Source organism: Martes martes (genome assembly GCF_963455335.1).
Source record: "Martes martes genome assembly, chromosome: 7".
NCBI lineage: Eukaryota > Metazoa > Chordata > Mammalia > Carnivora > Mustelidae > Martes > Martes martes.
In genome coordinates this window covers 72,799,757-72,812,569 of record NC_137894.1, presented here as the reverse complement: position 1 = coordinate 72,812,569, position 12,813 = coordinate 72,799,757, and the positions used below count along the sequence as shown (strand labels likewise).

The 12,813-nt window shown below is 49.1% G+C and overlaps 1 protein-coding gene across 2 annotated transcripts; it reads left to right on the top strand.

Annotated features, from left to right (window-relative positions):
• Nucleotides 1-684: 684 nt before the first annotated feature.
• On the top strand, nucleotides 685-7,030 carry SLC22A17 (solute carrier family 22 member 17). 2 transcript variants are annotated; one of them, XM_080808446.1, is made up of 10 exons: nucleotides 693-933; nucleotides 1,128-1,637; nucleotides 1,731-1,834; nucleotides 3,980-4,134; nucleotides 4,734-4,899; nucleotides 5,095-5,240; nucleotides 5,405-5,510; nucleotides 5,658-5,875; nucleotides 6,156-6,267; nucleotides 6,385-7,030. In XM_080808446.1, the coding sequence occupies exons 2-10, from the start codon at nucleotides 1,230-1,232 to the stop codon at nucleotides 6,671-6,673; spliced, it is 1,704 nt and encodes a 567-aa protein (XP_080664572.1). In that variant the 5' UTR covers nucleotides 693-933; nucleotides 1,128-1,229; the 3' UTR covers nucleotides 6,674-7,030. The 2 variants fall into 2 exon arrangements, with proteins under 2 accessions (XP_080664573.1, XP_080664572.1); XM_080808447.1 differs by lacking the exons at nucleotides 5,405-5,510; nucleotides 5,658-5,875 and having other exon boundaries at nucleotides 685-933.
• Nucleotides 7,031-12,813: the final 5,783 nt, after the last annotated feature.

Genomic DNA, 12,813 nt, shown 5'->3' with positions numbered 1-12,813 from the left:
GGACATGGGTGAGATTTCACGGTGGGAATGGTGAAATGAGAGGAGGATCCAGGACCAAGCTTCAGGCTCACAGACACAATGATGGTGAAGAGGAGGAGGAATCTGCCATGGGGAAGAGGAGCAAGAGAAAGAAAACGAGAAATGTGTGAGACTTAGCCACTAAAAAAGTGTTTAGAGGAGGGGGTGGTTAACAGTGCCAAATGATGTTAAATGACAAGAGAGGGTGGTCTTGTGGACGACTGCAGCTGGGGCTCCTTACAGGGTCCAACCCAGTCCTCCATGTGCATCCCCTGAACTGTAGTTGCCAGTAAACATGCTGTCTCCCAAGTAAGCTACTCCAAGGTGGTCTTGTCCATTTCGTCATCCCCCAAAGCCTAGCACAAGGCCAGGCACATAATAGACGCTCAATAAATTTTACGAATGAGTGGATGGATGGAAAGATGGTTGGATGAATGAATGATGAGGAAGAACTGGAAGCAAAGAAGGACTCTGGCAACTGCCTGGGTAGCGACTATCCTTCAGCTTTCTTCTCTTTCTACTGCAATGGCCTGCAGACCCAGGGAACAGAGACAGAGCCCCTGGGCCCTGGCCCCCCCTTCTTCCCTCTGACGAAGAGTCTGGACCGAAGGTTCTGCTGACGTGGGAAGGGGAGGAGAGTCTGGAGGAAGGGGAGGGGAAAGCAGCGCAGAGATCGCAGAGACGAAGGAGGCGCCCGCGGCTGCAGAGCTGCAGAGCGGGGTCTCTCTGGCCACTGTGTCCAGGCATCGGGCTCCCCACTGGGCCAAAGGACAGCGCATCCTTTTGGTGTGGGCCGGCAGGGCCCCTGCGGTCGGCAAGCTGGCTCCCCGGGTGGCCACCGGGACCCCAGAGCCCAATGGCGGGGGCGGCAGCAAAATCGACAGCACAGTAGAGATCACCCCCAGCCCCAACGGAGTAAGTGCCCGTGCCCTGGGGGTTACGCCATCATCCACCCCCCTCCCCCAGCGCCTGGCATCTTTCTCCTCTTCCTCCCGCGCACCGCTCCCCCCCCCCCCCCGCTCCCAACCGCCTTCCTCGCACCCGCCCTCTTTCCTTGCGCTGCGGCTTTCTCTGCTTCTCCGCTTTACCCTTCTGCCCCCACCCCCCAGCAGATCGGGACCCTCGGAGATGCGGTGCCCACGGAGCAGCTGCAGGGTGAGCGGGAGCGCGAGCGCGAGCGGGAGGGGGAGGGCGACGCGGGCGGCGACGGAATGGGCAGCAGCCTGTCGCTGGCCGTGCCCCCCGGCCCCCTCAGCTTTGAAGCGCTGCTCGCCCAGGTTGGGGCGCTGGGTGGCGGCCAGCAGCTGCAGCTTGGCCTCTGCTGCCTGCCCGTGCTCTTCGTGGCGCTGGGCATGGCCTCGGACCCCATCTTCACCCTGGCACCCCCACTGCATTGCCACTACGGGGGCTTTGCCCCCAACGCGTCTGGCTGGGAGCAGCCCCCCAACGCTAGCGGCGTCAGCGTCGCCAGCGCAGCCCTAGCAGCCAGCGCCGCTAGCCGCGTCGCCACCAGTACGGACCCCTCGTGCAGCGGCTTTGCCCCGCCGGACTTCAACCATTGTCTCAAGGACTGGGACTATAATGGGTTGCCGGTGCTCACCACCAACGCCATCGGCCAGGTGAGGCTGCCTCCTGGGCCGTGGGTCTGGGGGCGGGCCCAGAGCGAGGAGCACGGGGCCTCACGCTGGGCTATATCCCTCTCACATTCCCAGTGGGATCTAGTGTGTGACCTGGGCTGGCAGGTGATCCTGGAGCAGATCCTCTTCATCTTGGGCTTTGCCTCTGGCTACCTGTTCCTGGGCTACCCGGCGGACAGGTGAGGGCTGCCGTGGGGACAGGGCAAGTACAGAGGAAGGGATGCTAGGGTGGCTAGCCCAGACAGGTGGCTTTTGCGTGAGACCGAAGAAGATTCACTGAACTCTGCAGTCTTCTGGACTTCTTCTGTTCAATGATATGCAGCCCCAGCTGTATCTCAACTTCACTCCCCATCAAGAAATATTCCTTCCATACCTCTTCTGCACAAGGGAATAATATACCACCCATTCTCCATCCCCATATCCATGGATCAATGGCTCATCTCCAAAGACAATAGCCCTGTCACCACTGACTAAAAACCCTGCCTCCACAGATCAAAAGTCCTTGCTCTTTCTCTATTGTCCCTGTCACCACTAACCACCTCCCTATCTTCTTAGATTAATAGACTCATCTCCAGTAATAGCCCAATCTACATGGTGGGCTTCATCTCAATGGCCTTATTCCTACAGATCATTATGTTAATTCCCAAATATCAACAGCCACATTCCCACTGACCTGTATTGTTCAACTCTACAAACAAAGGACTCCACCCTTATGGGTCAGTAGTCCAACCCCCAAAGATCAATAACCACAGTAGCAGCCCCCCACCCGCCCTGAGATTAACAGTCCCATCCTCATGGGTCTTCAGTGCTCTTAGATCCTCTCAGATCAAAAGCCCAGTTCACATCAATCAATGGCCTCATCTCAAAGATCCACAGCTTATCCCCACCGACCAATAGCTCTTCCCAGAAATCAAAACTCCTAATTCTTCTGATTCTTGATGCTATCCTCTGACCAGGTGCTCCATCTCCACTGACCATCCTCATAGATTGTTAGACTTATCTCACCCATCTACATCCTATCCAGATGGATTCATAGCTCAACTCCAATGGATCAAAGGCAATCCAACATTCAATAATCCCTAAATTCAATACTTATCTTCACTGCCAAATATCCACACACCCGTTGGGCAAAGGTTGCTAAACCCACAGGTCAACAACCCATTCTCATGCATTTGTGGTCTCATTCCCACAGACCAGTAGCATCATTCCTATGGAATAATACCCTCATCCCCCTCCAAAGACCAATAATTCAGTCACCTAAATTCAGTAGTCTTAACATCATTAAATAATAAGTTCATCTCCATGGGAAAATGGTCCCATTGTACTGAGTCAGTAGCTTCACTCTCAGGGATCAGTTACCCTTCCCCATGATCAGTGACCCCTATCTTCATCCCCACAGATCCGTGGTCTTATCCCCAAAGATCAATATCCCAGCCTCCAAGGATCAATAGCCTTGTCCTCACTGACTCATAGTCAGTGACCATCGTTACTAACCAATAGCCTCAGCTTCCCTAGTCTGTGACCCCCGATTACTGATTATCCCCATGAATCATACCCCCATAGATTCATTCCCCACTGACAACAGCCCCATCCACCCAAAGACTAATGTCCCCATCTCATGAATCAATGGCACCATCCCCAAAGCCCATTTGTCCAGTCTTCAAAGATAAATGATCATCCCCATTGATCAATAGTTTTACCCCATGGGTTAATAAATAGTTATATTCCCATGGATCAGTGGATCTTCTGGCAAGTGACCCCCCTCAATGACCATCTTTATGGATTAATTGACCCATGAACCAACCCATGACAGAACAATGACCTCATCCCCCAAAATCAACTATTCAGTTCCCTAAGATTAATAGCTACATCTTCACTAATACTATCCCCATGCATAAGTTGCCAATGACCTCACCTTGACAGATCTATAGTTCCAAGCCCACATATCCTTTACCAGTCTGAGCAAGACAAGCTCTGTCCCCATTGGCAGATAGCTCTATCCCCAAGGATCAATTGTTCCATGTCCCCTAAGCAATATCTAATCTCCTTTGATGGTCGGTCTCACTTCCATGCTCTCATCTCTGACCAACAGCCCCATCCACAAGAGTTAGTCGCCTGCAAATCCATAGCTACACCCCAGTGCCTAGTAGCTAGACATCACTTACCCATGGTCCCCATTCCTTCCCAAGTTCTCTAGCCACAGTCCAACTTTTTACCCTGGGCCTCATCCTCGTATCTCTAGGCTTTGAAGTGGCAGCTGGGCCCCACCTGGCATCTCCTCTTCCAGGGAGTCTGGGTGACCAGAAGTCCTCCCCACTTTCCAGGTTCGGTCGTCGAGGGATTGTGCTGCTGACCTTAGGGCTGGTGGGCCCCTGTGGAGTGGGAGGGGCTGCTGCAGGCTCCTCCACAGGTGTCATGGCCCTCCGATTCCTCCTGGGCTTTCTGCTTGCCGGAGTTGACCTTGGTGTCTACCTGATGCGTGAGTGGCAGCTTCCCAGATGTCCTTCCCTTGAGGCTCATGCCTGACTGTCTGCATCCCCAGGCTGTTTCCACTGCCCCCTAGGGTCCCCTCAGTCCCTTCTCAGCCCCAAACTTCAGCTGTCCAGGATCTCAGCTGTCTTTCTGCCCTAGCCTTTGAAGGAGCCAGGGACTTTGCTTCTCTCCATACCCCTCTCCCTTAGCCATCCCCCAATCTTTAAGGCTTACCTTGCCCTTGACTTATTGCTGTCAGAGAATGGTGCCTTATTTAAAGATGAAATCCTGACTAGCTGCATGCCTTTGAACAAGGGTTGATATGAAGGTCAAATAAGAGGTCTGATGTGAAAGGGCCTGTAGACTAGGAATGCTGAACACTCACCAGGGACTCTGACCCTTAAGCCCTCCCAGGTTTGAGCAGGAGAGGAGAGAGGACTAAACAGTCTCTCCACTCTTTGCCACTCAGAGGTTAGTCTGTGGGAGGTGATGGCTGCAGCCTCAACTTGGGGTCTGACCTCACTCTCTGTTCTCCCTCCCTCTCTCCTCCTCTCTCCCATTCCTCCTTCCTCCCTGGCATCTCCTCCCTCCCTGCTGTATCTCTAGGCCTGGAGCTGTGCGACCCAACCCAGAGGCTTCGGGTGGCCCTGGCAGGGGAGTTGGTGGGGGTGGGGGGGCACTTCCTGTTCCTGGGCCTGGCCCTTGTCTCTAAGGACTGGCGATTTCTGCAACGAATGATCACCGCTCCTTGCATCCTCTTCCTGTTTTATGGGTTAGTATCATCCTCCACCTGTTGTCTGGCCATTCCCACCTCTACCTCCAGCCTGGCTCTAGCCCGGAAACCCTTCCCTTTCTCCACTACCCCTTGTCCAGACACGCCCCAGCCCTGGCCCCTCAGAGGTGGGAGTTTCCCATCCCTGGATCAGGAGATGGGAGACCTCAGAGTGCACCCCCACCCCATCCCTAGCTGGCCTGGTCTGTTTCTGGAGTCTGCAAGGTGGCTAATAGTGAAGCGACAGATTGAGGAGGCCCAATCCGTGCTGAGGATCCTGGCTGAGCGGAACCGGCCCCATGGACAGATGCTGGGAGAAGAGGCCCAGGAGGCCCTGCAGGGTAAGAAATGGGTCCCTACAGGTGACACCTGGTCCTGCGCACATGATAGTGCCCTCTCCATGGTTATAGCTGTGCCACCTCCCAGGGTCCCCACCACCCTTGTGGGAGGACGCTGGATTCTCAGGTGTTCCTTCTAACAGACAGCTCCTCTCTCTTTCCCAAAGACCTGGAGAACACCTGCCCTCTCCCTGCAACATCCTCCTTTTCCTTCGCTTCCCTCCTCAACTACCGCAACATCTGGAAAAATCTGCTTATCCTGGGCTTCACCAAGTGAGCCTGGGTGTCTGAGCCAAGGGCCAGGCCAGTAGCTGGAATGGGGGCTGGCTGGATGGGGAAGGCCTGCAGAGGGCAGCAGGGGCAGTGGAAGACTGTGGATGGGGATTCAGACACTCTCTTTTCTTTACCCCCTTCTCACAGCTTTATTGCCCACGCCATTCGCCACTGCTACCAGCCTGTGGGAGGAGGAGGGAGCCCATCTGACTTCTACCTGTGCTCCCTGCTAGCCAGTGGCACAGCAGCCCTGGCCTGCGTCTTCCTGGGGGTCACCGTGGACCGATTCGGCCGCCGGGGCATCCTGCTACTCTCGATGACCCTCACTGGCATTGCGTCCCTGGTCCTGCTGGGCCTGTGGGATTGTGAGCATCCTCCCTTCCCCACAGTGTGGGCTGAGCAAAGGAACCCCAGGAGAGGTGGCTCAGACAGGCTCAGCCACTGCTTCTGGCACATGCCCTCCAAGAACCTTCCATAGTCCTCCCCATGGCCACACAACCCTGTCTATCCTCCCAATCAATTAGTGGATACCCAGAGCCCACCCGGCTAGAGCCATGGGATCAGAGAGCCAAGGGGACGATGTCAGGGCCTAGGCCGAGCATGATCTCCTCACCCCCATTCACAGCATCCCTCTTGGTCCTCCAGATCTAAACGAGGCTGCCATCACCACCTTCTCTGTCCTTGGCCTCTTCTCCTCCCAAGCTGCTGCCATCCTCAGCACTCTCCTCGCTGCCGAAGTCATCCCTACCACTGTCCGGTGAGAGCCATGCTACTTTGGTGGAGGAAGGGCCCAGGGGAGGGAGGGAAGACTGCTGAAGAAGAGTTGGGGTGAGGCCCATAGCTAGAGGTTGAGTGCCTCCTCTGTCTCTCCCAGGGGCCGAGGCCTGGGCCTGATCATGGCACTGGGGGCTCTGGGAGGGCTGAGTGGCCCAGCTCAGCGCCTCCACATGGGCCATGGAGCCTTCCTGCAGCACGTGGTGCTGGCAGCCTGTGCCCTCCTCTGCATCCTCAGCATCATGCTTCTGCCGGAGACCAAGCGCAAGCTCCTGCCCGAGGTGCTCCGGGATGGGGAGCTGTGCCGCCGGCCTTCCCTGCTGCGGCAGCCACCCCCTAACCGCTGTGACCATGTCCCACTGCTTGCCACCCCCAACCCTGCCCTCTGAGTGGCCTCTGAGCACCCTGGCAGGAGGCTGGCTCATACCGAAAGGTGGCATAAGGCCCTGGCAAGCAGATTGGGAGGACCTAGTGAGGAAGGCAGGGCTGCCCAGAAGGCTCAGAGGCACCTCACGCCAGTCATCAAGGAGGGCTCAGAGGGCTGTCCCCACCCCCAGCTCCTCCCTGCTGCTTTGTGTTCACTTCCTTGGCAAGAGTCAGGGGACAGGGAGCGAGCTCCACAGTGTAACCGCTAGGTCTGGGCTCCATCCTGTGCCCTAAGACATCCTCCCAGACCTCATTCTTTCTTGCTCTATCATTCTGTTTCAATAAAGACATTTTGAATAAATGAGCATACCATAGCCTGGACTTCCCTCCCTTCTGTTGTCCTGTCTCTTGGGGGAAGGTTTCTTTGAATGGAACCAAAATCAGTAACAATCTCCCTCCCCACCTCCTGGTGCCTTGCCCCTCTGTTAATTTACACACAGCCACAACCCTTTATGGATGGCTTGCTAAGCTGCTAAGACTGGGCTAGGCACTTTACGAATTTCACGTAACCATTTAGTCCTTCCAACACCACAAAGTAGGTGTTTGGGTCAACTAAAAGTTTTTTTGTTGTTGCAACCAATAAATACTGACCATACTGAACTTAAACAAAGAGGGGAATTTATTAGAGGGTTGTGGTGGGGAGCTCACAGGAGAAGCAGAACTACTCATGAAAGGTTAGGAAACATGCTCACTTCGGCAGCACATATACTAAAATTGGAACAATATCAAAAAGATTAGCATGGCCCCTGTACAAGGATGACATGCAAATTCATGAAGTATTCCATATTTTAGAAAAAAAGAAAAGTTCAGGAACAGGAGAGGGCCCCTGGTCCAGGCAGTAGGAACCAGGGCCTCACCTTGATGAATGACCTCCCGTGGGATTCCATCTTTGGTTCATCCCACTGAAGATTCATTTCTAGAGAGCAAATGACTGGCTAGCTTGAGTAACTTGCCTGCATCCCACCCATATTACTGACAACTGGGAAGAAGAAAGCCACAACTGGGTACTGTTAGCAGAAGTAGGACTGGATGTTGCACAGGTAAAAACAATGGATGCCCACTACAGTATTCTTCTTTTACAGATAGGAAAACTGATGCTCAGAGAGACTCAGTAACTTGGTCAAGTTTACAAAGCTATTGAGTTACAGAGCTGGGACATAATTAGATCATGGAGCTGTTGCTCTTCATTGATACGCACTGTGGCCATGTTCTCAACTCCTTGTAATCTTTAGGCACTGCCCTTGGAAGTGAGGAGTGAGTCTTCAGGGCACCATAGGAGTTGGCCGTAGGAAATTAATTCTATCTCAGAGCCAAGGCTTGCCTTTCAGACTAGCCCTGGCCAGGCTTTACCACTTTGGGCGAATCTCTTAACCTCCAGCTTCCTTCAAGGGCTGCTATGAGATTAAATAAGATCATGTATTACAAATGCCTCTTAAATTATCCCCCTAAGTGGTAAGATCCTCAGGAGGCAGGAAGTCTTCAGACAAGGGCCTGGGAGAAAAGTACAATGCTTTCAACCCAAAGGCTATAAGGGAGAGCAAAGGCCTGAAGCTAGGAAAGGGTGAGGTGGTCCTAGAGAGAAGGAGTCTTAGGGAAACTAGAGTCTTGAGGCCAGCCTCTTCCAAAGAGAGGTCCATTCTCCACAGGTTCCTGTAGCACCAGTATCCTCTCTCCTTCCCCTCTGCTGATCCACGCCTGAGGCCCAAAGCTCTCTGTACTAAGCCATACTGCTGGACTCTTGATACTAACCATGGCACTGGAGAACTCATGTGAACCTTTCTCATTTAATCTTCACAGCCCTCTGAAGTGGATATTGTTATTTTTATCCTATTTAACTACTGAGGACATGGAAATGAGAAGGGTCTGCCATTAAATGGCCAAGCCAGGACTCAAACTCAGGCCTTCAGCTGCGCTTTCAACTCTACCAATTCCATCAGTTATGTACTCTATATCACACATTCTGTACAACAATGTCTGTGAACAGTGTAACTGAGTCCAATGTTCACTGTTTAGCTTGGGATAAACAATGATAAAACAAGAGATCATACTCACTACTGTCTCCAGAGATTTGGCGAAAACCAACATGATGGTAGATAAGAAAGCTCTTGTACTTTTTGGAAGAGCCCCTGTAAAGCCAAGGAATCATTTACATGCTAATGACACCATCCAATACATACTGTGAGGAATGGTATCAAAGGGGCACTCCAGTAAACCCATTCTTTGCAACCCCCTGGAAGATGCTTTAGGGAAAAAAAGTAAAAACTCTCAGAAAGTTGGAGCAGCTCCTGTAGGAGGGTAGGTGAAACAAAACAAGATTTTCTGATTTCAACAAAGAGGTGAAGGCAAAGAAAATGAAAGCATTCGAGAAACATCAGTGAAGCACAGGGCAAGATACAGTCCCTTATCCCTAAGCAACTCATAGTCTAGGTCAAAAGGGTCAGTGTGTATAGCTAAAACAACTGGCATCTTGTTCTAAAATTCACCAACCACATAATCTCACTGGACCCTCATCAATAACCCCATGAGAAACAGTACTCATGTTTTAGGTTTTTACAAATGAGGAGACTGAGGTTTGGAAAGGTAATTTATTCAATGTGACTGTTAAGTATGTGACTGTTAAGTTATGTGACTGTTAAGTAATGAGAGTAGCCAGATCCAGAGAAGTGAGAGCCTGCCATCTTCTTATTGCATACCAGATAGAAAATAGTTCTAAACACCACGAAAGTATTATTTATCCTATAATCTGTTTAGAAGATACCCCAGGAACTGGAGATAGCTTGTCAGGCAAATAAGGAAATGACTGCTTTTGTGAACATGAAACAGATTTTAGAAAGATTTAGTTGGATTCACAACTATGAGCCATAAGGGATTATTGAGGGGGAAATTAAAAGAATGTGCAGGGCACATTACTAACCTTAAGTTACATGAAAATTACATGAAGGCCACTCTGATTCCTCTCATTCGGTCAACCTTGCCTGGCCACCATGGAAGTACTTTCTGCTGACGATCCACTACTGTCTCATGCTGCCTTAGCTCTGGGGGAAGGGGCATGGTGCCTTGCCTGTAAGAGTTCCGAACACTGTGAGACTAATACTTACAATGCTGTATGGAAAATGCAGAGAAATGTAAAAAGTGGTGCAGCAGTCCTGCAGAAGGAAGGATCTACTCTTCTGGAGACAGTCAAGGAAAGCTTCTCAGATATTTGGACTAGAACAGTGCAAAGCCCAGAGGTATAACAGAACATGACTGGTGTGCACAGAGAACCAGTGTTTAAACATCCATGGAGGGCACCTGGGTGGCTCAGTGGGTTAAAGCCTCTGCCTTCAGCTCAGGTCATGATCCCAGGGTCCCGGAATCGAGCCCCACATCGGGCTCTCTGCTCCACAGGGAGTCTGCTTCCCTCTCTCTCTGCCTGCCTCTCTGCCTACTTGTGATCTCTGTCAAATAAATAAATAAAATCTTTATATAAATAAATAAATAAAATAAACATCCATGGAATAAAGGGAGACTGAAAAACCCACAGCTAATCCTATTTATCATAACCAACTGAGAGCTTTCCCCCAAAGATTAGAAATAAGACAAAATGCTCTCACCATTTCTGTTCAACACTGTACTGGAGATTCTAGTCAGGAAAATGAGGCAAGAAAATGGGAAAAAAAATATGGGGTGCCTGGGTGGCTCAGTTGGCTAAGTGTCTGCCTTCAGCTAAGGTCATGATCTCAGGGTCCTGAGATCGAGCCACATATCAGGCTACCTGCTCAGCGGTGACTACTCCCTCTCCTTCTGTTGCTCCCCCTTCTTGTGCTCTCTCACAAATAAATAAATATTAAAAACAAAACAAAAAAAAACCTTTTAGGAGAAAACATAGGCATAAATCTTCACAACTTTCATGCTTCAAAGGATACTATCGAGAAAGTGAAAAATCAACCTACAAAATGGGAGAAAATATTTACAAATTCATATATAGAAGGGTCTAGTATTCAGCATAAAGAACTCTTACAGTTCATCAATAAAAAGACAAATAAGCCAATTAAAAAGTGGGCAAAGAATCCAGACATTTCTTCAAAGAAGATATACAAATGGCTAGTAAGCACGTGAAAAGATGCTCAACATCATTAGTCATTAGGGAAATGCAAATAAAAAACATAAGATACGATATCCACTAGGATAGCTGTAATCAAAAAGATGGACAGTAATGAGTTTGATGAGGATGTGGAGAAACTGGAACCCTCATACACTGCTGGTAGAAACGTCAAATGATGCAGCTGCTTTCGAAAACAGCCCAGCAGTTCGTCAAAAGGTTAAATGTGGCTTATTACCTGAAACCTAGCAATTCCACTCCTAGGTATACACCTAAGAAAAATGAAAAGGTATGTTCACAGAAAATTGTGAATTGTAGCAGCACTGTCCCTAACAATAAAAAAAGGAAAAATACAAATGTCCATCAACTCATGGAGAACAAAAAGTGGTCAATTGAAACAAGGAGCTATTACCCAGCTACAAAAAGGAATGAAGTACTGATACATGCTACAACATGTAATCTTGAAAACATGATGCTAAGGAAACCAGACACAAAAGGACACATATCGTATGACCCTATTTATATGAAATATCCAGAACAGGCAAAGTCAGAGAAACAGAAATTAAGAGTTGCTAGGGGGAGAAAAAATTAGGAGTGCTTGCTAATGGGTATAGGGTTCTTTTGGGGGTTATGAAAATGCTCTAAAATTAGGTAATGGTGATATATGGAGATATATATATGCATATATATATATGTATGTTAATCACTACCATGTAAGTATATATGTTATGCTGAATACTACCGAACTGTACACTTAGAAGGTAAATTTTTATGGTATGTGAATTATAACTAACAACGAAATCCATACAGATTTCAGTGGAGGGCAAGTCAGAGTTATGGTATACTGACACTTTCCTTCAGCAAATAAAATTAAAGTTCCTACTAAATGATTCTTCTTTAACAAATGTTAGCACCCAAAACAGTGCCTAGCACTTGGTAAATAGTAAATATCTGTTGAATCAATGATTACAAGCACAAATAAAGGGAAAGAAGCATGAGAAATTAGCATTACCAAAGTTGAAAGATGTTTTAAAATTAGATCATGATTGAAGAAAGGCTACTCATTTGAACCATATAGAAGAGCATTTTTTTGAGAAAAAATGATTTAAAAAACCCAGCAAATATTTTTCTGCATTGCTGATGTCCAGTTGTACAAATCCTATCTGAGAAAGTTCTGGGTTGTCTTCGTTCATTTTTTATCACTCATAGTCCCTCTAAAGATCTTCGACTTATTCCAGAAATCACATAGACAGGCTCCCCCGTCTCTTAAACACTTCCCTCCCTCATAATCCCAGTGAGACTAAGTTCATTCCAATCCCTTTAAGAGGTGGCTCATCAGAGTGACCAAAGAATAAGCAATCCTTCCCAAGGAAAGCAACTTTCCTTCCATGCCACTTCCTCTAAAATCACTAAGATAGAGGGAAAATCAGACCAGGTAAGGAAGGAATTCTGATTCTTGAGGATAAGAACCAGCAGGTCCAGGATACAGGGAATTCCTAAGGGGAATTAACACCTGAGCACCTAAGTTATACAAAGGCACAATCCATGCCCTCAAGGAGCCTGCAATCTAGTGGTGAAACAGTAGTTGTTTTAATTATAAAGCCATGAAGTGCTAACAGAGATAGGAACAATTTGCCCTGAGAGAAGTAATTCATTCATGACTAGGGAATGAAGGTTTCCGGCTCTGGGGCTTGGCTTTACACTTTATGATTCTAACAGGGTAAATGGAATCCGCACAACATGATCAATACATGAAGTAAAATTCAACTGGAACGCACAGGGCATCAGATGTAGAGCAAGATGTGGCAGGGAAACGATCAGGATCAAATTGGGAAAGGGCTTAGTTCCACACCTAAGTACATTTGTAATAGCTGGTGGCAGAACAGGACTTTTCTGGCAAAGCCGGAACCAAGAACCCACCTAAAGATATGGAGTTGCTGAAGCAGTTAAAACAGAATGGAAAGAATGGGGAGGATGCTGAAGAATGACTGGACATACAAAATGAAAAACAAAGAAGGGTCA

What these genes read in the sequence shown, in the direction of transcription:
- SLC22A17 (XM_080808446.1), top strand. Translation starts at nt 1,230, where the DNA reads ATGGGCAGCAGCCTGTCGCTGGCCGTGCCCCCCGGCCCCCTCAGCTTT. An exon ending in GGCCCAGGAGGCCCTGCAGG is followed by an intron (nt 5,241 to 5,404) that starts GTAAGAAATGGG and finishes TCTTTCCCAAAG; the next exon opens with ACCTGGAGAACACCTGCCCT. An exon ending in CCTGCTGGGCCTGTGGGATT is followed by an intron (nt 5,876 to 6,155) that starts GTGAGCATCCTC and finishes TTGGTCCTCCAG; the next exon opens with ATCTAAACGAGGCTGCCATC.